Below are 24,014 nucleotides of genomic sequence, written 5' to 3'. Positions count from 1 at the left end.
CCACGGGCCAGGATTGCTCATTCCCAGCTTTTCCCAAGGGCTGCTGCTTTTCCTGTTGGGAAAAGCGGGTTCATCCCAGGCTGGGGGAATGGGATACATCCAATATTTGGGATGACTCCCGGCTCGAGGTCAGGAACGGGATCCAGGGCTTAAAGGCTCAGGAGCAGGGAGCCAGCGGGGACAGCTTCACCTTCCGTGACTTTCCAGGGAATGATGGGCAGATAGGGAGGATTAAGTGTTAAAGGGAGAGGGAACACAGAAACCCCGGAGCGCCGCCCATCCCATGGCAACAGCGCCGGATTTCCATGGAGCTCTCCAAACAACACCCAAACGGGCGGGAATGAACGGCCCGGGAAAACCAGGAGCGGGGTGAGGAGAGCAGCTGAGGCATTCCAGGTGAGCGAGGGGCTGGAGCTGGATAAAATATCCTGGGAATAAATCAGGGAATGAAATCAGCCGCTCCTGCCTCGGCTGCAGTTCCAAGGAGCAGGGAAAGGCACTGGAAACTGGGATTTGTAGGATTTAAGGATGCTGCTGATGGATCAAGGACTTTGTGGCACAGGGAATGTTTGGATGCCAGGGATAATCCCATCCCTGGAACCTGGAACCCTGGGAGTTTAACTGGGAGTTAAAGAGGGAAGGCGCAAAAATTCCATGCCCTGCTCTTACTCCAACATCAATCCATTGATAAATCCCGGGATAAATTCCACACTCCAGGCACTTCCCTGGGTCTTTCCTCCCTTGGGGAGCAGCCAGGAGAGATCCCAAAGCCCGAGGATTCCATGGTGACCCTGCTGAAACCCGGGAAGTGCCCAGTGAAGCCCATTAATCCCAGTTCCTCCGGGATGCCCACCTGGAATCTGCCCTTTGGAGTTGCTGTCTCCCAATGCCACTTGTCCAAACCGAATCCATGATTTCCCTCCCTCAGTCAAACCCATTTTTTCATGGAATAAAAAATGAATCCCTGAAGGAAGCTGCTCCTGTATCCCAAAGGTTGCTTGGTGGATTTTTCCACACACCCTTCCCTCACATCCTTTGGTATCCAGCAGCTGGAATTCCCTTTATTCCATGGATCTCACTGAATATTCATAGCTGGAGCCTGAACCAGAAATTCCAGTTTATTTTTTATTTATTATTTTATTTAAATTTTATTTTATCCAAATGATTTTTCCACCTCCTGAAGGTCAGATGGGCACCAGGCAAATTTTCCATGATCTTCCCGTGGGTGGGTTTGTTTTTTTGTTTTTTTTTTTTTTCCAGCAGAGCAGAGCCATCATTCGGAATCCTTGGATGAATCAAAGGAAAAGCTGAATAAGCTGGAATTTGGAAGGATTGTCTGTCGAGGTATTAAAAATGTCACTCAATCCCTGGGGCTGAGGGATTGGGGTTGGAACGTGTGGAAAAAAAAGGGATCTGGGGAGTGTCGATGCTGTCTGGAGCTTCCTGGGAAGGGCTGGCTGGGAGGACAGATTTTCCCGGGAATTTGTCAGTCTTTGTGGAAGGATGACATGTTTTGATGGAATGTGTGCAGGGACGTTGGCAGCTCAGCTGGCTCCTCAAAATTCCACTGCCAAGCTGCCAGGAGAAGCCCAGGAACGGCGTTTGGGATTCAGGGAAAAGCCAGCGGAGCTTCCTAAGGCACAGGGCAGGTCTGAGGAAAGATTTTTCCTCAGGGTGGAGCAAAGGCTGAGTGGCACTGGGAGAGATGATCTGCAGGAGCTGCTCCCAGAACAAAATTCCTTGGGCCAGGAAAAAGAAACAACTCTTCCAAAGCAGCATTCCCATGGCACCGAATTCCCCAGGGAGCTGCTGGTTGGAAAGGGAATTGTCCTGGGAAATGGGGCATTCAGAGCTTTCCTAAATTTGCTCCTTAAACATGATGGATTGCAGCAATACCAAGGGGAATGTTGGATGGGCTGGCTGGAATTTCTGTTTTCTGGGAATTGGGATCCCCATCCTGATCCGAGGGGGCAGGAAAAGAGGTGGGATCGGTCCAAGGTTCACCCACCTCTTTTCCAGGGTCTGTTCCCTCCGGATAAAACCTCCCTTGGTTAATTCCAAGGATTTGATCAAACCCCATGGAAAGAGGGGAGAAATGCTCTTTGCTCTGCCCAAGTCAGGGTTTAGCTCCTTCCCAGAAATCTGAATTTTTTAAAGTCCTTTTTCTTTCCAAGGCAGATTTTCCTGCCCCGACCTTGAGCTTTCCAGTGATTTCCCACTCGGGAGCTTCCAGGACGAATCATTTCAGGTGGAAAACTGAGGGAATCACAGCCCAGCTCACACCAAACCTACGGGAAAAGTTAATTTTATTAATTAATCAGTTTAACCTGGCTGTGCTGGGATTTGGAATGTGCTGTAGGGCAGGTGAGCACTGCCTGCTACTGGGAGAAACCTGGGAGTAAATTACTCGTGGTCCCAGCCAGGCTCCGGGTGCATCCTGTGCTTGTGTCTCGGTGTGTCCAGTGAGTTCCTGACTTTGGGAGTGTCACATCCAAGAGAATAAATGGAATTATGGAATCATTAAGGTTGGGAAAAACCTCCAGGATCGAGGCGCAAACAACCCCTGGCAACTGCACCAGTCAGGAGGGGATTGAGCTGGGTTTAATTTCTGAAAACGCAGTTTTGAATCCAGATTTACACTCAGAGGGGACTGAGCTGGGTTTAATTTCTGGAAATGGAGTTTTGAATCCAGATTTACACTCAGAGGGGACTGAGCTGGGTTTAATTTCCGGAAACGCAGTTTTGAATCCAGATTTACACTCAGAGGGGACTGAGCTGGGTTTAATTTCTGGAAACGGAGTTTTGAGTCCAGATTTACACTCAGAGGGGACTGAGCTGGGTTTAATTTCTGGAAATGGAGTGTTGAGTCCAGAGTTACACTCAGAACCAAGGAATGGACACAAAGTCTCCCCAGGAGCCCACGGCCATCAGCACTGACATCACAACAACGGGGTCACGGCACATTTCGTGGGGTGGGAAGGTGGAAGTCTCATGGCTACATTCATTCCTTTCCAGAATGTTTTCCTGATCTGGAAAAAATCCTTTTCCTAATCTCCAGAAAATCCTTTCTGGCTGTGTGTGAAGGGTTCCTGGCTGTTCTGGCTCCCTGGGATGGGTTAATGACAGGAAAACAAAGCAAAGGCAGCACCCAGCACATCAGATCCCATTCCCAGAGCGGTGCTGGTGCCTTTTTTTGCATGAAACTCTGAAGAAATCTCATTTTCCTTTCAGAAATCCCCTTGAAGAATTCCCAAAGATCCAAACAGCTGAGCTGGTTGCTGCTCGGAGCTGATCCCAGCAGTGCAAAGCAGCCTTAAACCAAGCTTAACAAGGGAATTAGAGCTGGCTTAGTGTTGGCTTGCATCACTAGAGGGGTACAAAGCCTGGAAACCATTCCCCGAAGGACCCAAAGTGGTCCCAGACGTCGGATCCAGCAGGACGCCACGAGAGCTTGGCACCTCCAGCTGGGAAAAGCAGGGAAGAGCCCTCTGTGGACATTTCTTGGAGCTTCTGGGGCTCCCACGTTTCCCTTCCGCGTGACCCTTGAAGTCCCCCAAGTCCTCCAGGGGACTCCGCAGTGCCGGGCCACGCCCTCAGACCTTGCTGGTCTGCATGTGCCCGTTGAACTCCGCGTTCCTGTGGGTCAGCATGGACTCCTGCAGGCGGCTGCTGTTCTCCTGCCTGTGCTCCACGGGGTCTCCATCCTCCGCCCCATCGCCCTTGCGGAGGCAGAGAACCTTCTGGAAGCTCTGCTTGAAGTTGTCGGAGAGGAAGCCGTAGAGGATGGGGTTGGCGCAGCTGTTGGCGTAGGACAGCACCACCATGAAGAAGTAGAGCCCCTCCAGGACGGGGTCGGCGGGCAGGATGAGGATCAGGTTGACGATGTTCATGGTGTAGAAGGGCAGCCAGCAGAACACGAAGACCACCACGATGATCACCACCATCCTGGTGACCTTCCGCTCCGACCGGCGGCGCCGCGTGGAGCCCACGCGGATCCCCGAGGACTTGACCTTGACCACGATCAGCAGGTAGCACAGGCAGATGACCAGCAAGGGGCCGAAGAAGCCCAGCACCGAGGTGTAGATGATGAACGCCGCCGACCAGACGTTGACCGGCTCCGGCCAGTTCATGTTGCACGTCTGGAAGTCCTCCTGCACGTCCGAGAAGATGATCACGGGCAGCACCACCAAGAAGGAGAAGGTCCAGACGGTGGCACTGATGAGCTTGGCCACCCTGGGGCGTCTCCACTTGGTGGATTTGATGGGGTGCACCACGGCCAGGTAGCGGTCCATGCTCATCACCGTCAGGCAGAAGATGCTGGTGAACTGGTTGATGCCGTCCACGGTCATCACCAGGCGGCAGAGGAAGGAGCCGAAGGGCCAGTAGGAGATGGCGTTTTGGGTGGCCAGGAAGGGCAGGCCCAGCATGAAGAGCACGTCGGCCACGGCCAGGTTGAGGATGTAGATGTTGGTGACCGTTTTCATCTTGGCGTGGCGCAGCACCACGTAGATGACCAGGGCGTTGCCGCTCAGCCCCACGGCGCACACCAGCAGGTAGCAGACGGGGATGAGCACCTTGTGGATGTACTGGAACGGGGGCGGCTCCGGGAGCGTCCCGTTCTCCGTCGCGTTGGGCAGCAGGGAGGAGTTCACCTCGCCGGGAGCGGCTTCCATGCTGAACGTGCTGGGAAAGTACAGAGGATCCATGGGGGCTTTTGTTTTCTCTCCGTGGTGTTTTTTTTTTTTTTTAATCTCTTAAGCGAGATTAAACTTCACGGGCATCTTGCTCCTAGAAGGAAAAATCAAAATTGGAAAGTTCAAACGTTAGAAAATTTTGAAAATTCAAAAATTCAGAAGTTTCAAAATTTGAAAGTTCAAAAATTCAAAACCTCAAAAATTCAAAAATTTAAAAATTCAAAAATTCAAGGAAAAGGGAGACAGGAAGAGTGAATTCAAAGCAGACATCTACAATCACTTCCATTTTCTCTTCTATTCGGGATTTGGGATTGGATTATTCAGCCAAGGAATGGGATCAATTCCAAACAAAGGATTTGCACAATGGGAGGATCCCCGTGCTCATCCCAGCAGATCCCAGGTTCTGTTTCATTTTCACAGGATCCAGGGCTGGGTGTGGCTGTGATGGATTTTTCCCTGTGAGGGTGGAGAGGCTCTGGAATAGAATTCCCAGAGAAGCTGTGGCTGCCCCATCCCTGGAAGTGTCCAAGGCTGGGCTGGACGGGGCTTGGAGCAACCTGGGATAGTGGAAGGTGTTGGGGTTGGAACTGGGATCAGGGGAGGAAGTAAAACTTTCCATAACCATGGAAAACCCTTGGAAAAAAAGCCCTGAGCTCCAAGACAGAAAGGATCATGTCTGAGATCTTCCCCACCAGGTCAGGGTGTGTGCACAGAGAGGGGAAGGAATAAATCCCTTTTTTTTTTCCCATCTCTCAAGATTAGTTTTTGTATTCCTGCATCCTCTCCTCTCACCCTGAACTGCTTTTTATCCCAAAAATCCCTTTTTCCTGCAGGAAATCCAAGCTGCAGTGGGCAGCTCCAGGACAGCTGAGCAGATTTGAAGCTGGAATAAATTTTACCAGCCATTCTGAAAAAGGTGGAGAATTTCCAACGCCCCTTTCCTGTGGCGAGCTTGATTCCCAGGAATATTTTTCCACCTTTTTTTGTCGGAGTGGGGTTCAATTTATCAGGTGGAGAAACTTGGAAACGTCACCTATTTAAAACGGAGACTTAAAGCACCAAATCCCACAGCAAATCCTGGTGAAGGTGGAAGAAAAACCCAGCGATTTTTGCTGCCATCACCTGTCGATCAGATTCCCACAACAATCCGGGGGTTTGGGTGTGGAATCACAAACAGCCAGCCCACGGCGCTGGAAAAGCTCCTTGTCTCCAGGAGCAATCCGAAGCCACCTCCATCGTGGCTGGGCTTTCTCCTGGGGTGAGAAAACCTGGGGGAGAGGAGGAGCCCCTGCAGCTCCCGGGAGGAATCACAAATGTGCCGAGCTGCTTTGGGAACGTGCAGATGGGGAGTAGGTGTCTCACGTGGCTGGGTGGAGATGCACCAGAGGGGGGAAAATCAGGAGTGCAGGGAGAGCTGAGGGAGCTGCCGGAGCTCCGGGGGCGTGGGGATGGGGCAGGAGGAGCTGGATGTGCTGCTGCTGGAATATTTGGGGTTTAGGTGTTGGGAGCATCCCTGCAATTCCCAACATCCCGCTGCAGGCAGAGCTCAGCCGAGCTCCTTATAAATTAAACAGGAGTGGGTCAGAGCCTGGAGAAAATAACACAGGAAAACTCCAGTGCTTGGACAGAATAACACAGGAAAAGTCCAGTTCTGGCTGAAAAAGTGGAATTTTAAATACTGAGCCTCGATTTATTTTGAAATGCTGAGTTGTAGCAAACCTCAGGTTATTTATGGGGGAATCCTGGGAGAAGCCAAAGCTGGGACCCCTCATTCTCAGCTTGGACGGGTCTGGAAATTCCCATTTTCCTGCTGTGACCCCACTGGGATCACTGGAGGGAAGAATAGGAAGGAAAAATACTCAGGATGGGGCAGGCAGGGTTTATAGACTCATATCCACGGAGCTGCATCCTTGGGATTGGGAATGTTCTTCCCAGACAAGCTCAGCACATCCAGGCTGGGCCCAAAAAGCCCAAAATTCCATCTGAGCCTGGAAAAAATGGGAAGGCATGGAAAGAAGCAGGGCTGGAGCTCAGCGGGGAAGGTCAGGAGGTGGCTTATCCTCAAAAAAAAATGGCCAAGGACACATTTTCCAAAGTCCCTTTTCCCACAGTGCAAATCCTTGGATTCGGGACTGGAGGAATTACACAACAACGTCACTCCTGGTCCTTCCACCAGCGCTGGAGTTCAGGCCTTGGGAAGAGGAGCTCTTTTCTTTGGATACTTCCAATTTCTTCTCCCCCTGGAGGAATCCTCCAGCCCCAAATCCCTGTTTGCAGAGGGCCTCGGGCTCTCCCAGCCATCCATTGGCGTTCCCGAGGTTTTCCATGAAGGACTTGGGTGTGCTTTCCATGGAGAGGTGCGGATTTTTGGGGTTTTTTTTGGTGGATTTTTGGATTTTTTTGGATTTTCCAACAGAGAGGAACTTCCAGGTTCCCTCACCAGCCGGACTTTTCCTGGAGTCAGGGACACTTTGTCACCTCAGCGTTTTGGGGCTGTTCCCGTGGGTTTGTGGGAATATTCACCTTCCCCTCGGGATTTCTGTTCTGTGGGATGAACTGTGCAACATTCCCTGTCACCCCCAGCGGATTGGGAAGGGAATCCCAGAACCCTGGAATGCTTTGGGTTGGCAGGGACCTCCAAGCTCATCCATGAGCACCTCCCTTTATCCCGGATTTCTCCAGCCTGGATGTGGACAATTCCAGGGATGTCCCAGTGCATTTCCTGAGGGGAAATCCCTTTCCTAAGGCTCTGGTGCAAATCCTTCCAACTCTTCCCTGACTTTTCCAGCACCAGGAAGGAATTTTCTCCATCTGGACATTCCCCATTCCCAGGATTTGACATCCCAAAGTCCCCCAGATCTGCAAACCAAACCCAGAGCCCCATTCCACCTTTGCTTCCCTCAGCCTTTTCCTTGCAGACACCAGAATTCCGGGATTTTTCCTGGAAAAAAAAAAAAAAAAAAACAAAAACCCTGACCAGCTGCAAATCCATGTTTTCCTGGCTGCCTTGGAGGAGCACAGGGAATTTTTCCCCCCATCCCAATTTGTCCATCACCGGCACAATTTGGCCTCAGCTCCTTTTGTCACCACGACCCTGAACCTCCACAAAGGGTGATTAAAGATGATGATTAAAGGTAATTAAGAAGCGCTGATTGATCCCTCATAGCCTTGTTTGGTGTTCTTAATTAAGGGATTAGTAACAAACACGCCTCCAGGGGTTTTTCTCTGATCCAGCTTTTTTTTTTTTTCCCCTTTGATTTCCAAGCCCCCACCCTGGGATTGTCCATAAATTCTGGGTTTTCTGCTTAAAATCGAGGAGCTGGGAATGTAGACCTGGAATAATCACTGATAGAATTCCAAGTTTTAACAGAGCAGCATCCAGGAAAAAAAATCTGCATCCACAGCAGCTGAATATATCTCTGTCCCTGCTTCCCAAAAAAATTCAGGGAATAAATAGCAGAGGTGTTATGGTGCTAGAATTTCACATTTGTGAAAACTCCTAAATAAACCTGGGTGAAAAAAAAACCCCAAGGATTAACAGAACAGCGACTGAAAAATCATCCCAACCTAAGGAAAAACAAACGTTTAAAATCGAATTAAAATTTTTAATTTCAAATTAAAAATGCCCAGACAGATCAAGGCTGAAGTTTTCCCTGGCTCTGGTCACTGCAGGAAAGCAAAAATAACTCCATGGAGAACATTGCATGAGAGTGGGGCAGGGATCAGGCAGGAATTGCAGGAATTAAACCTGATTTTCCAAGCTGGATTGGATCCTGCTGCCTGTTTGCCTCTGGAATCGTCGCTCTCTCATCCAACAATAATTGCTGGGAATGGAATTACAGCACCAGCAGGGCAGCACCAGCACAGCAGGATAATGAGGGATAACACAGCCAGTGGGAATCCAGCCTTTTCAAACTGTCCTGGGAGGAAAAACCCCCGGAGAACTCTCCAGGAATTGTCTCCCGGCAGCAGAACTCCCATCCCGTGGAGCTGGCTGCAATAAATCCCTGGGGGTTTGGTAATTTTTCCCTTTTGGAGCTGAGTGTCCATCACCTGCTGCTTCCCAGAGAGCCCCTGGGGCCTCGTTCCTTGGGTTTGGGCGGATGGAGCAGGCGGGAGAGGGAGGGAGCTGGGGACACCAGGCAGAGCAGCTCTGGGATAACTCAAAAATCCCTGGAAAGCTGGGTGGGAGCAGCAGGGAAAGGCAGCATCGCCCTGAGAGCTGCCTCAGCTCTGAGGGGTGAAAATGTTCTGTACAATGCAGCAGGGACACCTCGCTTTTCCCATTCCCACCGCCCGGAGTCAAAAACGCCCAAGGAACCCGTTCAGATTCTCCTGAAAAGGAACTTTCAACAAATCTGCCTTTGAGGCTTCTCAGGGGGCGTCTGTTGCCCCGAAAAACCAAATTATGGATTTTTCTCTGCTGAAAACAAAACTTTCTCACATGAAATTGCTCCTCTGCTTCCACTCTCTGAACTGGGACTAAGCACCCATCAGCTGAATTCCAAGTTCAACGACTTCTTCCAGCTTTTAACCCCAAAAAAATCTTTTTAAATTGTATATTTGCACCACCTTGTTACCCCTCAGCTCATCCCAGGGTTTCCCAGAGCACCTTGAGAAGCTGCTCCTATTTTTGAGGAGCAAACAACTCCTGAAACAACCCATAAACCCAAATCTTGGCTGAATCGGTTTTTTTTTTTCTCTCCCCAAACACGTTTAAGTCGTGCTTGGGGATTACTCACTAGGGCTCAGCTGCTCCTGCCTCACCAACACTCGTGGAAGGCAAATGCTGCTGGGTTTAGTCCCAGGTTTAAGATGGGTTTCCTCCGGGATTTAAACTGGGTTTCCTCCGGGATTTAAACTGGGTTTGGTCCCAGATTTAAACTGGATTTGCTCCTGGATTTAAGCTGGGTTTGGTCCCAGATTTAAACTGGGTTTTCTCCCAGATTTAAACTGGGTTTGCTCCTGGATTTAAACTGGGTTTTCTCCCAGATTTAAACTGGGTTTGCTCCTGGATTTAAACTGGGTTTGCTCCCAGATTTAAGATGGGTTTGGTCCCAGATTTAAGATGGGTTTGCTCCCTAATTTAAGGTGGGATTGGTCCCAGATTTAAACTGGGTTTGGTCCTAGATTTAAGGCTGGGTTTGCTTCCTGATCTAAGATGGATTTGCTTCCTGATTTAAGATGGGTTTGCTCCCAGATTTAAGATGGGTTTGCTCCCAGATTTAAGATGGGTTTGCTCCTGGATTTAAGGTGGATTTCATTCCAGACTTAAGCTGGGTTTGGTCCCAGATTTAAGGCTGGGTTTGCTCCAGGCAGAGCAAGGTGTGGAGCTCCATCTCTGTTCCCCCACCGGGCAGTGGGGCTGGGGTGGAGCTCCCAAGCCCAGCTCCAGCTCCAGCACAGCCCCAAACCCAGGGGTTTCCCCAAAGGTTTCTGTTCTGCCCTTCCTCTCTGCAGTCCAGGGAAACGCAGAGATTCCAGGGATGTTCCAGATCGGTGCAGGAGCGCTAATTCCAGCCTGGGGCTGCTCCCAGGCTGAGGGAGAGCAGGAACAGCCCCAGGCCCCGCGGTGGAAGGAGCTCAGGAACAGCAGCTCCAGGTGGGAAATTCCAGGATTTGGGGTGTCTGGCTTGGATCCGTCCCACTCCAGCAGTGCAGCTCCACTGCAGCCACCGAGCCCTGGTGGCTGTCCCCAGGAGCTGGGGGGTCCCTCAAGCACCCCCAGACTGGTCCCAGCACCCTGGGGGCGGCTGTGGGGTTTCACCGGGGGGTCCCCTCCTCCCCAGAGCTACAAAAGTCTCTGCTTGAGCCCAAAGCGCCTGAGCCCGGCTGTTCCTGCCCTGCTCTTCCATGCCAGGCTCTGGGCTCCGGGGCTGGGAGCTGCAGGGAGCCAGCCCAGGGACAGCCAGAGCTGCTCCCAGGCCCCATCCTGACCCCCCCAATGTCACCTTGGCCTGACCCCCCCCCATGTCACCTTGACCTTGACATCTGTGCTCGCTGCCCCCCCCCCCCCCCGGAGCAGCTCGCACCCCCTGCGCTCCGTGCCGTGCTTTATCCCAGGGCTCTGCTCGCTCCCTGAGCCCCGTCCGGGGCTCTGCCACATCCCCGGGGTGACAGCGGCCCCGGGCTGTGCCCGCTGGTGCCTCTCGCGTCCCTTCCCAGCTCCAAAGCCGCGCTCAGGCTGCTCCTGCTTCAAACGCGGCATCGTCCCCACGGCCGGGGGTCCCTCCCGGGCACCCCCAGCCAGGATTGTCACCCCACTGCCCAGAGGGTCCTTCCCGGGCACCCCCAGCCAGGACAGGGTCACATCACTGCCCAGAGGGTCCCCCTCGCCACCCCCCACCCAGGATGGAGTCGCTCCAGCACCAAACCCCCCCCTCAGAAGGGCAAATTCGGTGTCTCCACAAGCGGGACCGACGGCTCCGCTGCCTCCTTCACCCCAGCCAGCCCCCCCAAGCGGGGTTTGCGGATCCCCCCCCCGCCCCGTGCCCATCCTCCCTGCCCGCAGCGATCGCTCCCGTTCCCCGCATCCCGGCTCGGCGTTCCCGGCTCCCGGCCGTGGTTACCTGCGGCTCCAGGGCTGCTCTCCCGCTGGAGCAGGAGCCTGCCGCTCCCGCAGCCGCGCCGGGAGCGCTCCCCGCGCTGGCCGCTCCCCCGGGAGGAGCCACGGGGCTCGGAGGGGCCGGGGGTGCCGCAGCCCTGGGGCCGCCCCCTGCTCGGCAACTTGGGCTGGGGCTGGCAGCGGCTGCTGCGGGGAGCGGGAGCGCAGGGAGGCTGTGCCCGCCGGTGCCCCCGCGAGTGCGTGTGTGCCGCCTCCCCATGTGTGTGCCACCCGCTCGCGTGTGTGCCACCTCTTCCTGTCTGTCCCCTTTCCCACGTCTGTGCCGCCTCCCCATGCCTGTGTCCCCCTCCCCATGTCTGTCCCCTTTTCCATGCCTCTGCCCCACTCCCCGTCCCTGTTCCCCTCTCCCCACCCCTGTCTACCCATCCCTATCCCCACTCCCTCATCCCTGTTCCCCAGCCCTATTCCTCTTCCCCCATCCCTGTCCCTCCATCCCTGTTCCCCTATCCCCATCCCCATTCCCCATCCCTGTTCTCCCACCCCCATCCCCATCCCTGTTCCCCCATTCCTGTTCCCCCCATCCCTATCCCCGTTCTCCCATCCCCGTTCCCCGTCCCCATCCCGGCTCTGCCGCTCCCGCGGCCCCGGGGCTTGAGCCGGGAGGGGAAGAGCCGCATTTCCCCCTGCTCCAGCTCCTGTCCAGCCCCGAGAAATCCTCCAAATCCCCCCGCAGGCTGCCAGCGAGCCCCTCCCGACCCCCAAAGGCGGCAGCCGAGCCCGGGGTGCGGTTGGGGGCAGCGGGAGCGCTCCGACACCCGCGGGGCTCCGGCTTCGCGCCCCTGTCCCTGGCAGAAGGGGAGCCCGAGTGCCGAGGTCGCATCGCGCCTCTCCCCGCAGAGCGGGATCCCATGCGGGGAGGTTTTCCTCCAGCTGGCTCCGAGTCAGGCCCGAAAATCGCTCCCTGGTGGGAAGATGGGGGCTGAAAATCCAGGCTGCGACGGGAGCCCGGCATTGGGTTCGCTCCCTCCTCAGCTCCCCGGGGTGCTGCTGGGCAGGAAGGGGCTGAAGTGTTTGGGGTTTTGAGTATTTTGCGATGCAACAAGTGCGATAAAAGTGAGGCAGAGCTCTCCCCACTCCTTCCCCGCACCCTCCCTGTGCTGTCACACGCTCAAACATCACTCCCAGCGCCACCTCAAGCGTTTTCTCCCCAATTTCTGGGCAGCTTGGGGGGCTCAGAGCAGCTCCGAGCTCAGCCCCTCCTCATCAGCATGCACAGAGCATCGCGCTCATAATAATGGATCTGATCTTAATCCTCTGTTGAGGCTTTTCAATTAGAGCTGGTGCTTGAGTCAGACGTGTGAACACGGGGTGGGGGAAAAACAGCGAGGCAGAGCTGCTGCTGGCATGTCAGGCTGGAATTCAATCTGCTGATGTATTTATGGGCATGGGTTGCTAAATGCGAGTGAGACTCCAGCCTGCTCTCGCCATGACAATGGGAAGAGTCATCTGATAAAAATAGAGTTTGGCATGACAAACAGCCAAGGAGAGGAGCTTCGGATCACCTGCTCGGCAAAGACGCCCAGAAAATGCCCACAATTTATTGCCCAGCAGTGATCCCGCCGGGAACGGCAGCTTGAAGCCAAATGGGGTTAATTTAAAGGAATTACCTTTATTTTATTAGAATTTATTGGCGGTTTGTGCTAGGGAAAATGTTGCTGGATAAACACGGTGGTGCCTAAGTTGCCCTGAAGAAAGCAGCGCTTTTCCTGTAAATAAACACTCTGGGAAAAAAGGAATTTTACCGGGATCTGTGCTGGGAGACAGGCAGGATATTCAAAAGCTCTCAAGGCTGGTTCAATTCTTTACCCACTCGAGCCAACAGCGCCGTGTTGGGGCTGAATGGAGGGAACACAAAGCCCGGGAGAGCATTCCCTGCAATCCTGATTTCAGTGCCCGATTCCCCCGGGCAGAGGGCAAAGAGCACAGGGAAAAGAGCTCCTGGCACCCATGGGTGGCACAGAGACCTTTGGTGGCACGGGGACAGCACCCCACAGGGATGGGAGAGTTTCTTCTCCTTTGAATTTTTCTGTGCCTCTCCTTTTGCTGGATGCAATATTTGACGCTCCGTGCGCTTGTGACATTTTTTTACGTTGACGCAGCGGAGAGGAAGGGGAGCTGAGATGGAGATAAAAGCCTCAAAATGAGGGATTCGGGCTGGTTCTGCTCTTTGTGCGTGTCCTCCTGGCCGGGAAGGACAATGGGATGGTGGGGTGGGCTGGGAAGAGCATTCCCAGCAGGACAAGGAGTGACCTCGGGCTGCTGTGTCCAGCTCTGGCTCCCAGCACAGCAGGGACAGGAGCTCCTGGGGGGACGTGAGGATGAGGAAGGGCTGGAGCAGCTCCGTGCCCGGGAGAGGCTGAGGGAGCTGGGGCTGTTCTGCCTTGAGAGGAGCCCCAGCTGAGAGGGGCCTTCAGCCCTGGTGTCCCTGGGTGTCCCTGGGTGTCCCTGGGTGTCCCTGGGTGTCCCCATTGATCCCTGGGTGTCCCTGGGTGTCCCTGGGTGTCCCTGGGTGTCCCCATTGATCCCTGGGTGTCCCTGGGTGTCCCTGGGTGTCCCTGGGTGTCCCCATTGATCCCTGGGTGTCCCTGGGTGTCCCTGGGTGTCCCCGTGGATCTCTGGGTGTCCCTGGTTGTCCCTGGGTGTCCCTGGGTGTCCCTGGGTGTCCCCGTGGATCTCTGGGTGTCCCTGGGTGTCCCTGGGTGTCCCCAGGTGTCCCTATCTGTCATGGTTGTCCCTGGGTGTCTCTGGGTGTCCTCATGGGTTCCTGGGTGCCCCTGGGTGCCCCTGGATGTCCCTGTCTGTCCCCGCCTATCCCTGGTTGTCCCTGTCTGTCCCTGTGTGTCCCTGGGTGTCCCTGTCTGTCCCTGAATGTCTCTGGGTGTCCCCATGGGTTCCTGGGTGCCCCTGGATGTCCCTGGGTGTCCCTGGATGTCCCTGTGTGTCCCTGTGTGTCCCTGTTTGTCCCTGCCTGTCCCTGTCTGTCCCTGTCTGTCCCTGTGTGTCCCTGCCTATCCCTGGTTGTCCCTGTCTGTCCCTGTCTGTCCCTGGTTGTCCCTGTTTGTCCCTGGGTGTCCCTGGGTGTCCCTGTGTGTCCCTGTGTGTCCCTGTGTGTCCCTGTCTGTCCCTGTGTGTCCCTGTGTGTCCCTGTCCTGCAGGGAGGGCTCTGCTCCAGAGGAACGTGCAGGGGCTGACCCCAGGAATTCGCCCTGAACTGCTGCCCTGGGCAGTGCCCAGCCCTGAGCAGATCCCACAGAGGGTGTGGAGTCTCTCTCCTGGGGATATTCCCAAATTTCAGGATGCAATCCCACTCTGGGATGACCCCTGAGCTCCCTTCCAACCCGCCCCACCCCAGGATTCCATGATCCGTGTCCAAACCCCTCCCAGATCCCCCTAATTCGGCTCCAAGCCTCCTTCTTCTGCCCCACCCAGCAATTCCAGATCCCGGCACGATCCCTGGATGGGTTTTCCCCCGGGAATGCTGAGGGTGGGGAAATGCTGCCACACGTCCTGGCACCAGCCCAGCTCAACTCCTGCGAGTGTGACACGGGGGGGCTTCGGGGACAGGAGCTCGGGAGGCTCCTCCTGCCTTTGGAATCTGCCTGAGGCAGCAGGGACGAGCTGGATCCGTATTTTTAGAAGGAGAAACTCCTGGAGAACTTTGGCAGCAGCTTTTCCCAGTGGAGGTTGGCATTAAGGAGGAGGAATGAGGGGTGTGGAATCATCTCCAGGAGAGATTTGGGTCCAAGCCTGGCTGGAATTGGATGGGAATGTTGGAATTGGAGCTTACCCTGATTAAGGACTGGAACAGGACAATCGAGATCCCTTTAAGCCTCAGACCAGCAGAGACACAGAGGAGCAGAAGATCCTTGGGCTGCTCCCAGGTTCTGGAATCGTTGATCTAAAAATTCACTGTGGGCAAATCCATAATTTTAGAGGGAAGAACTCCTGGAGAACCCATGGCAGGAGCTTTTCCCAGTGGAGTTGGCATTAAGGAGCTGGTGGGGAGGAACGAGGGGTGTGGAATCACCTCCAGGAGAGACTCGGGCCCAAGCCTGCCTGGAACTGGGTGGGAATGCTGGAATTGAATCCTTAGGGCTGGATTGATTCTGATTAAGGACTGGAGTAATTAAATCAAGATCCCTTTAAACCTCAGAACAGCAGAGGGTCCGAGGAGCAGAAGGTCCTTGGCTTGCTCCCAGTTCTGGGAGCCTTTGCTCCGAAAATGGATTGGATGGGAAGGGTTTGACACGGAATTTTCACATCCAGCAGAGGAATAAGGTCAAACCCAATGGAAGCAGCGTGGAAATGAGGAGAAATCTGCAGAGCCTGGCCAGGCTGGGAATGGACGGAATCAAAACCATCCCAAGTGGTGAAGGAGCAGCTTTATATTAAAAAAAAAAAAAAAAAAAAAAAATCGAGTTGGAGGCTTTGGAAAAGAGGGAAGCAGTTCCTGGTTACACAGAGGGTTGGGGCTGGAGATTTGTCCATTCCTCATTCCCACAGAATTCCCCAAAGTGCAGGATGGCCTTGGGAAGATCCCAATCCCTGCCAGACACAGCATTTCAGTCAATGAGTGACTCAATCCCAGCTCCTAAAATCCAACCCCAGCTCCTAAAATCCAATCCCAGCTCCTGAGATCCAATCCCAGCTCCTAAAATCCAATCCCAGCTCCTGAGATCCAATCCCAGCTCCTAAAATCCAATCCCAGCTCCTGAGATCCAATCCCAGCTCCTGAGACTCAATCCCAGCTCCTGAGATCCAATCCCAGCTCCTAAAATCCAATCCCAGCTCCTAAAGGATCCAATCCCAGCTCCTAAAATCCAACCCCAGCTCCTGAGATCCAATCCCAGATCCTAAAATCCAATCCCAGCTCCTGAGACTCAATCCCAGCTCCTGAGATCCAATCCCAGCTCCTGAGATCCAATCCCAGCTCCTGAGGGATCCAATCCCAGCTCCTAAAATCCAATCCCAGCTCCTGAGGGATCCAACCCCAGCTCCTAAAATCCAATCCCAGCTCCTGAGATCCAATCCCAGCTCCTGAGACTCAATCCCAGCCTTTGCCTGGAATTCCCACCACGTTTTCCTCTAAGGATTTTAAACACTGATTTTTAACTCGACCGGCCTGAGGAAAAGGAGATGAACGGGCTGAGAGCTCTGGGAATTGCTGGGAAAATCAGGGATCAGAGTGGGAATCATCCCTTGGAGTTTCCAGGGCCAGCTGAGATTTGGGCTCTGCTGAGCCCTGAGTTATTCTGTTGCCATAGAAATAAATGGATGTGTTTGCTGCTGCTCCCTGCTCCGGAGATATCCACAGATTTCCATCACCACCTCCAGCCACGGCCCTTGGATCCCAGCTTTTCCTTCTCCCAGGAATTCCATCTCCAACAGAAAGATTTATTTTTATTTTTATTTTTATTTTTATTTTTATTTTTATTTTTATTTTTATTTTTATTTTTATATTTTTATTTGTGGTTTTTTTTTTTATTTGTGGTTTTATTTTTATTTTTATTTTTATTCTTATTTTTATTCTTATTTTTATTCTTATTTTTATGTTTGCTTTTTTAGCTTGATTTTGATCTTGATTTTTGTTTTATTTTTATTTTTATTTTAATTCTTATTCTTATTCTTATTCTTATTCTTATTCTTTTTTATTTTTGCTTTTTTATTTTTATTTTTATTTTTATTTTTATTTTTATTTTTATTTTATTTTATTAATTTTTATTTTTCTGGGAAGATATTCCCAGCTGGATTGTTCCCCTCGGAGAAGGAAGCCAAAAGCTTGGATTCAGCGCCTGGAGGGAAGCTGGGCTTGGAATTTGCAGCTTGGTTGGGAATTCGGTTTTCTTTCCGTGACTTCCCAGCTGTTCCCCACGGAGCAAAAATCGGGATGAGCAACAGGGAAGGGCTGGGAGAGCCGGGAATGTTCAGCCTGGGCAGGAGGAGCTCTGGGCTGAGCTCAGAGTGGCCTTGCAGGGCCTGAGGGAGCTCCAGGAAAGGTGGAGAGGAACATTCCCGAGGGATGGAGGGACAGGACACAGGGAACGGCTCCCACCGCCGGAGTCAGGCATGGATGGGATTTTGGGAGGGAATTCCTGGCTGGAATGGAATTCCCAGAGCAGCTGTGGCTGCCCTGGATCCCTGCCAGTGGATCCTCTGGCCTCATATCAGTTAAACTCAGAGTCGAGCTTTAAATGAGTGCTCAGAGCCAAGCCTAAAATACGGATTAAATCCACTTTGGGATGGATGAGCCTCTGGAAAAGGATTTATCTTGTGCTCAACCCTTATCAGCTTTGTTCTCCTGTTCCTTCAGCCTTACATGAGTTAAAGTCGAGCCTTAAATGAGTGCTCAGAGCCAAGCCTAAAATACGGATTAAATCCACTTTGGGATGGGTGAGGCTCTAGAAAAGGATTTATCTTGTGCTCAACCCTTACCAGCTTTATTTTCCTGTTCCTTCAGCCTTACATGAGTTAAACTCAAAGTCGAGCCTTAAATGAATGCTCAAAAGTTGAGCCTTAAACAAGAATTAAATCCACTTTGGGATGGGTGAATCTCTGGATAAGGATTTCTCTCATCTGTGACCTTTTTAAAGCCTTTTCAGCTTTATTTTCCCGTCCCTCCAGCCTCATATGAGCTAAACTCGGAGTCAAGCCTTAAACAGGAATTAAATCCACTTTGGGATGGATGAGCCTCTGGAAAAGGATTTATCTTGTCTTCAACCCTTATCAGCTTTATTCTCCTGTTCCTCCACCTCTTATCAGTTAAAGTCAAGCCTTAAAAGAGCGTTCAAAACCAAGCCTAAAACAAGAATTAAATCCGCTTTAGGGTGGAAGAGCCTCTAGAAAAGGATTTCCCTTATCTGTGACCCTTATCAGCTTTATTTTCCTGTTCCTCCCACCCGCCCAAATTCCCCGTCCTTGGAGGGGACGGGTTCGTGGTTTGCCGCTCTCCGTGGTGCTGCACGGGCTCGCAACGCACCAAAAATTCCTTTTTTTTTGGGCCTCATTTCCCCCCGCAGCTCCCACTCCCAGCGGGGATTTATTCCAGCCTGAATTCCGTGGTTTCCAATCCCCAGAATTCCGCGGGGAAAGCTGATCCCGAAACACAGCAGTGCCTTATTCCTGCTCCGTTCCCACTGAACCCACTTTAAAATCCCATTAAAATTCCCCACCTCCAGACAAGCCCGACACTTCTAATTGCTTCCAGTGAGTCATTCCCGGGTGGAATTGTCCCCTAAAAATCGTGGATTGTGGCTGAGGTGCCAACCACCAGCACTGAAATGGTTTTTCACACCAGGTTTGAATAAATCCATTCAAATCCTGACAATTCCTGATATCCTTGGATTGTTCTCCCAGACAAAGCCGAACTGGAACTTGTGAAAAATCTCATTATTTTTTTTTTTTTCTTCTTTCCAGCACCTCCAAAAGGTGGTGAAATCCCTGGAAATACATTTTCTACCATGCCAGACTCTGAATAAAGTTAAGGAAAGGGTCAGGAAGGGAAAGGGGCTCCCAGAATTCCCTGGAGGAAAAGGATTCCTGCTTTTCTCCTCAGGAATTGCAAATGCTGATTTTTGGGAATATTTTCTCTGGTGAACATTCCTGCCTTGGGAAGACAACAATGCCCAGGTTTTATCAAAATCATTTATGGAAATAAAAACCCTCCAAAATGAATAAAAATTGTTTTATCCATAAGGACCCAAAGCTCTTGGGATCAGAATTCTGGGAATATCAGCCTTTTCCTAATGATCCCTGTGGAATGCACTTGGGAAAGATCTGCTGGAAGAAAGAATTCCAGGAGCAAACCCCTCTCCTGCTTCTTCCCAGGGCACAAAAAAATGAGATTTTTTTGTATTTTGGGAGCTCTGATATGACTCTGCTTCCCCCATTCCCAATTTTTGGGAAACATCCTTGAAATCCCTCTTGGAAATAAAGAAAGATGGAATTCTCCAACCAAATCCACCCCTGGGTACTAAAAATAACATTTTAATGCTTCCTTTTTACCCCCCAAAAAAGGGTCTTTTACCCCACATTTTTGAAATGAGGGAGATTAAAAATAGACCCAGCCCAGCCTCTGGAATCTTGTGGAATTTGTTCTGCTCCGCTGGCAAATCCCAGATTTTCCCCTCGTGTGAAGGAGTTTGGGGTGAGTGGAAGAATTTTTAGGGTGAAAAAAAAAGGCTTTTTTTGGGGGGGGGTGGATTCGTTTCAGTTGTGGCAAAATCAGGGAATTTTCTCCACTAAAAGAGAAAGGAAAGCTGGGAAAATCCACCAAAATCCCGGGTGATTCTGGGGAGATCCATCCATCTTCCCTGGGTTCTGTTTCCCATCATCAAAAAGCAGAAAACTTTACAAAATCCCAGGAATCCCATGGAAATAATCCCATGGAAATAACCCTGAAGTGGCTGAAGGACGATCTGGTTGGGAAAATCCAAGAGCCATGAAAGCTTCTGGACATTCCTGATTTCAATTCCAGAAAATAAAGCAGAATTGGGAGTGGCTTGGAGCAAAAATTTGGAAAAGAGGCAGGAATTCTGCTCATTCCTGTCCTGATTTCCAGGAAATTGTTGATCCCAAAGCTGCAGCTCCAAGATTCTCCTGGTTCTGGGGAAAGCAGGGATCCCATGGGAAATAATTCCATGGAAATAATTCCATGGAAATAACCCTGAAGTGGCTGCAGGATGGGAAAACCCAAGGAAGCTTCTGGGTATTCCTGACTTAAATTCCAGAAAATAAACAAAATTAGGACGGGCTTGGAGCAAAAACTGGGAGAAGAGGCAGGAATTCTGCCTTCATTTTTTTTCTGGAAAATTGTTGATCCCAAAGCTGCAGCTCCAAGATTCTCCTGGTTCTGGAAACCCGGGATTGGGAAGGCAAAGCAGGGAAGTGGGTGAAGAAAAATCCAGGAATAAATCCTTTGCCACCTGCTGGAAAGATCTGCTAAAGCTTGCAAACACCGAGGTATTTAAGGAAAACACCAGAAATTCCTGCCCTGCCTGCGTGGGAATTCCTGAAAAAGCTGGCAGCTCCTTCCTGCCGTTTGTTCTGGGGTGGGAATTTAAAAATCTGTTAAAAATCCACACGGAAATAAAATTCCCAACCTGTGATTCCTCCAAAAAAAAAACGTTGGGATGGGAGGGGAACAAGGAGAGAGGAGAAATTCTGGATATAAATGGTGAATCCCTGGCGTGGTGAATCCCCGGCCCCACGTGAATCCTCTTGGACATCAAGTCCTAATTCCAAGAGGAATTTTGGTTTTTTCAGAGGAAAACTCCTTCACTTCTCCTTGCAGAGCAGCAAAACCAGCTGGAATTTTCTTCCACAGGGGACTCTGGCATTGCTAAACCTGAGATCAAAAAAGAGTTGGGAAATTGGGGATTTATGGCTCAGTTTGGGAATTTTGGGAGTGGAATTGCATCGTCCCAGTTTTCTTTTTGTTTTTCCTATTCCTGCAGCTCCAAACCCTTCCCGTTGCCCTGCTCCCATTTTTATTAAAAGTTTAATTTATGACTGAATTGCTCCCTAAAGTGATCACAGCAAATCCTTTTTTCCAGCCTGGGATGTGGGAATGCCTCAGTTCCCAATCCCACGGAGGGAAATGGGATCCCTCAGGCTCTGATCCCTGCACTTCCCAGATTTAGGATCCCATTTTCCCTCTGGCAAATCCCACCAGGAAAACATGATGGGAACACCGTGTTTACCTCCCTGGCAGATTTCTGCCATTCCATTTTTATTCATTCCCTGTGGGACATCATCCCAAATGAGGTTTAATTTATTCCCAGCTGCTGGTGTTTATTTAATTCCCACCTTTTTCCACCCGGGGAATAGCTCCATCCCAGCAGATGTTCCCTGAAATTTGAGGATGCTGCAGGAGCAGGAAAAGCTGCTCAGAGGGAGGGGTTGGGGTTGGGGTGGGAAGGTGAGACCTGTCCTGGAGCTGGGGAAGGGAAGGGAAAAAGGGAAAAGGGAAAAAGGGGAAGGAAATGGGAAAATGGGGAAGGAGGAGAAAGGGAAAAGGGAAAAAAAGGGGGGAAAGGGAAGAAAGGGAGAAAGGAGAAGGAAAGGGGAAGAAAAAAAGAGGAAAGGAAAGGAAAGGAAAGGAAAGGAAAGGAAAGGAAAGGAAAGGAAAGGAAAGGAAAGGAAAGGAAAGGAAAGGAAAGGAAAGGAAAGGAAAGGAAAGGAAAGGAAAGGAAAGGAAAGGAAAGGAAAGGAAAGGAAAGGAAAGGAAAGGAAAGGAAAGGAAAGGAAAGGAAAGGAAAGAAAGGAAAGGAAAGGAAAGGAAAGGAAAGGAAAGGAAAGGAAAGGAAAGGAAAGGAAAGGAAAGGAAAGGAAAGGAAAGGAAAGGAAAGGAAAGGAAAGGGAAAAGGAAGGGAAGGGAGAAGGGAAGGGGAAAGGAAAGGGGAAAGAGGAAAGGAAAAAGGAAAGGAAAGGGGAAAGGAAAGGGAAAGGAAAAGGAAAAGGGAAAGGAAAGGGGAAAGGGAAAGGAAATATTGACCCATGGATGCAAAATTTGGGATGAAGAGAAGCCGGGAGCCCGGGCCCCACAACCCCATCCCAAAGCTGCTCATCCCTGGGGTTGTGCAGCTTTCCCAGCCCAGTTCCTCACTGCTTTTCCAGAATTTTTATTATCCCAGCCTCCCTCTCTCCAGCAGATCCGGTCTAAAGCAATTACAATAATCTGCCAAATTGGCTCTGATTTCCCAGGAATGAAACATTTCCACTGCAGCCAAATGGGCCCTGCCCGTTCCTCGGGAACATCCGTGCGCTCCGGTGGCACAGGCAGTTAAATGGAGCCTGGAAAATAATCTCATTTCTGCCTCCTCTGCTTTTCATTCCATTTGCCCTCCAGAGCAATTATGCCCAGGAATTGAATCACAGGGATTGGCACCGCCGCTCCCTGCGGGAAAAGTGGGAAAACAAGCGGAACCACCAGAGGGAAAGGAGGGGAATGGTTTGGGATGGAAGGGAAAGGGGCTGGGAATTCTCCCTGAGAGGCACAACTGCTCTGAGATCCTTCTCCCAACATTTTCCTGCCCTTGGTATGGTGGGAATGGGATCAACACCCCCAGCAGGGGAGATGCTCCTAAAAACCACAACTCCGGTGATTTTTAAAGTCCTTTCCAACCCAAACCATTTGGATTTTATAGAAAATAAAAGGAATTCCATTTCACCAGAATTTCCCAACCCTTCCCCCTCCAACTTTCAAACAGGCTGGGAAGAAAATCCCTCTTATCAGCAGCGGGTGATAAATGTTGGGATATTTGATAAATGTGTCAGGGAATTGGATAAATGTGTTGGAACATTTGTTTAAATGCCTTGGGATGTTTGGATTTGTTTTTCCCAGCTCATTTTTTCACTTTTTATGGATTAAAGGCTGAGGTTTCCCACGCTGAGGTTTCCCTTTTTCCAAGTGCTGCTGGTTGGGAGGGGTGGGAGCAAAACTTTGCTGCGTGGAATCCTGGGAAAAGCGGGATAAAAGCTGCTCCAGGGTTTTCCCTTCAGTCGTAATCCTATAAAATAGAATAATTCTATATTATAAATATATTTAGCAATAAAAAGAGGGAAGGTTTAGATGGGATTTTGGGAAGGAATTCCAGGCTGGGATGGAATTCCCAGTGGAGCTCTGGCTTCCCCATCCCTGGAATGTTCAAGGTTGGACAGAGTTTGGAAAAATCTGGGATGGTGGAAGGTGTTGGAGTTGGAATGGGATGGGCTTTAAGGTCTCTTCCAACCCCAGTCATTCCAGGATTCCCTGATTTCCCCCTCAGGATCCAACATCTGGGCTATCAAACACAATCATGAGGAGAAATCCATGAAAAACCCCAAAGGACAACCCAAACTCTTGGATTCCAAACCCTCGTGGACATTCCCAAAGGAATGGGAGCAGCTTTTAGCAGGAATAGCAAATCCTGGATAATCCTGAATTCAGGTAACACCAAATCCCGGGAATTCAACACCACACCCCATCCATGGGCTCTGCAAATGTCCCTGGCCAGGGTTTTTTGTGGGAATTTTGCCTTTAAGGATTTTTTTTTTTCCCCCTTTGAGCAGCTGCTTTTTAAAGGTTAAAAATCCCTGTAAAACAGGAAACGATGGAATTTTGGTCTGGTGATTTTTCCCTGGTTTTGGACACGTCACATATTTAACAAGTGCCCAATAATGGCTCCATGGCATTTGCTGGGGGAGCTGATGTGGATAATTATGGAAAAAAAACCGATGGATAACAGCTCATCCACAGGCTTTGCTTCCAGGGAAAAGCCAGAACACAGCACCAGCTCCACATCCCAGTGCTGCACTGGAAATTCAGGATTGCATTCCCAAGCTTGTTACATTTCCTTTGATTTTATTGAAAAAAAAAATTAAAATTAAAAATCCTTGGATTCATCTCAGCTGGTGCCATGGATCGGGAGTGGTTTTCCAAAGGGCAGATTGGCATCAAACCTGGAAAATTTGTGGAAAATTTTGGGATTTTACTAATAATCTTAAATTCCTTGCTGAGTGGGTGATCCTCAGTTTTACTGCTCTCATTTCAAGCTATAAATATTTTATTTCCACCTGGATATTATTATAATTCCTAAGAAATATTCATTCCTGTTCCTTATTATTCCTAATAAATGTTCACTCCTATTTAATTATTAGGATGAAATCGCCCAAAATAGGCACACGTGCTATAGTTAGATTGCAGATTAAATAAATTG

At 50.8% G+C, this 24,014-nt stretch overlaps 1 protein-coding gene across 1 annotated transcript; it reads right to left on the bottom strand.

The window, feature by feature from the left end:
- Positions 1 to 1,111: 1,111 nt before the first annotated feature.
- SSTR5 (somatostatin receptor 5) lies at positions 1,112 to 11,347 on the bottom strand. The gene is made up of 2 exons (XM_053957690.1): positions 11,264 to 11,347; positions 1,112 to 4,788 (listed from the first exon to the last, which is right to left on the bottom strand). The coding sequence occupies exon 2, from the start codon at positions 4,704 to 4,706 to the stop codon at positions 3,594 to 3,596; it is 1,113 nt and encodes a 370-aa protein (XP_053813665.1). The 5' UTR covers positions 4,707 to 4,788; positions 11,264 to 11,347; the 3' UTR covers positions 1,112 to 3,593.
- Positions 11,348 to 24,014: the final 12,667 nt, after the last annotated feature.

This window comes from Vidua chalybeata, chromosome 16, assembly GCF_026979565.1.
Source record: "Vidua chalybeata isolate OUT-0048 chromosome 16, bVidCha1 merged haplotype, whole genome shotgun sequence".
NCBI lineage: Eukaryota > Metazoa > Chordata > Aves > Passeriformes > Viduidae > Vidua > Vidua chalybeata.
This window is presented reverse-complemented; position numbering and strand designations above follow the sequence as displayed.

What these genes read in the sequence shown, in the direction of transcription:
- SSTR5 (XM_053957690.1), bottom strand. Translation starts at nt 4,706, where the DNA reads ATGGATCCTCTGTACTTTCCCAGCACGTTCAGCATGGAAGCCGCTCCC.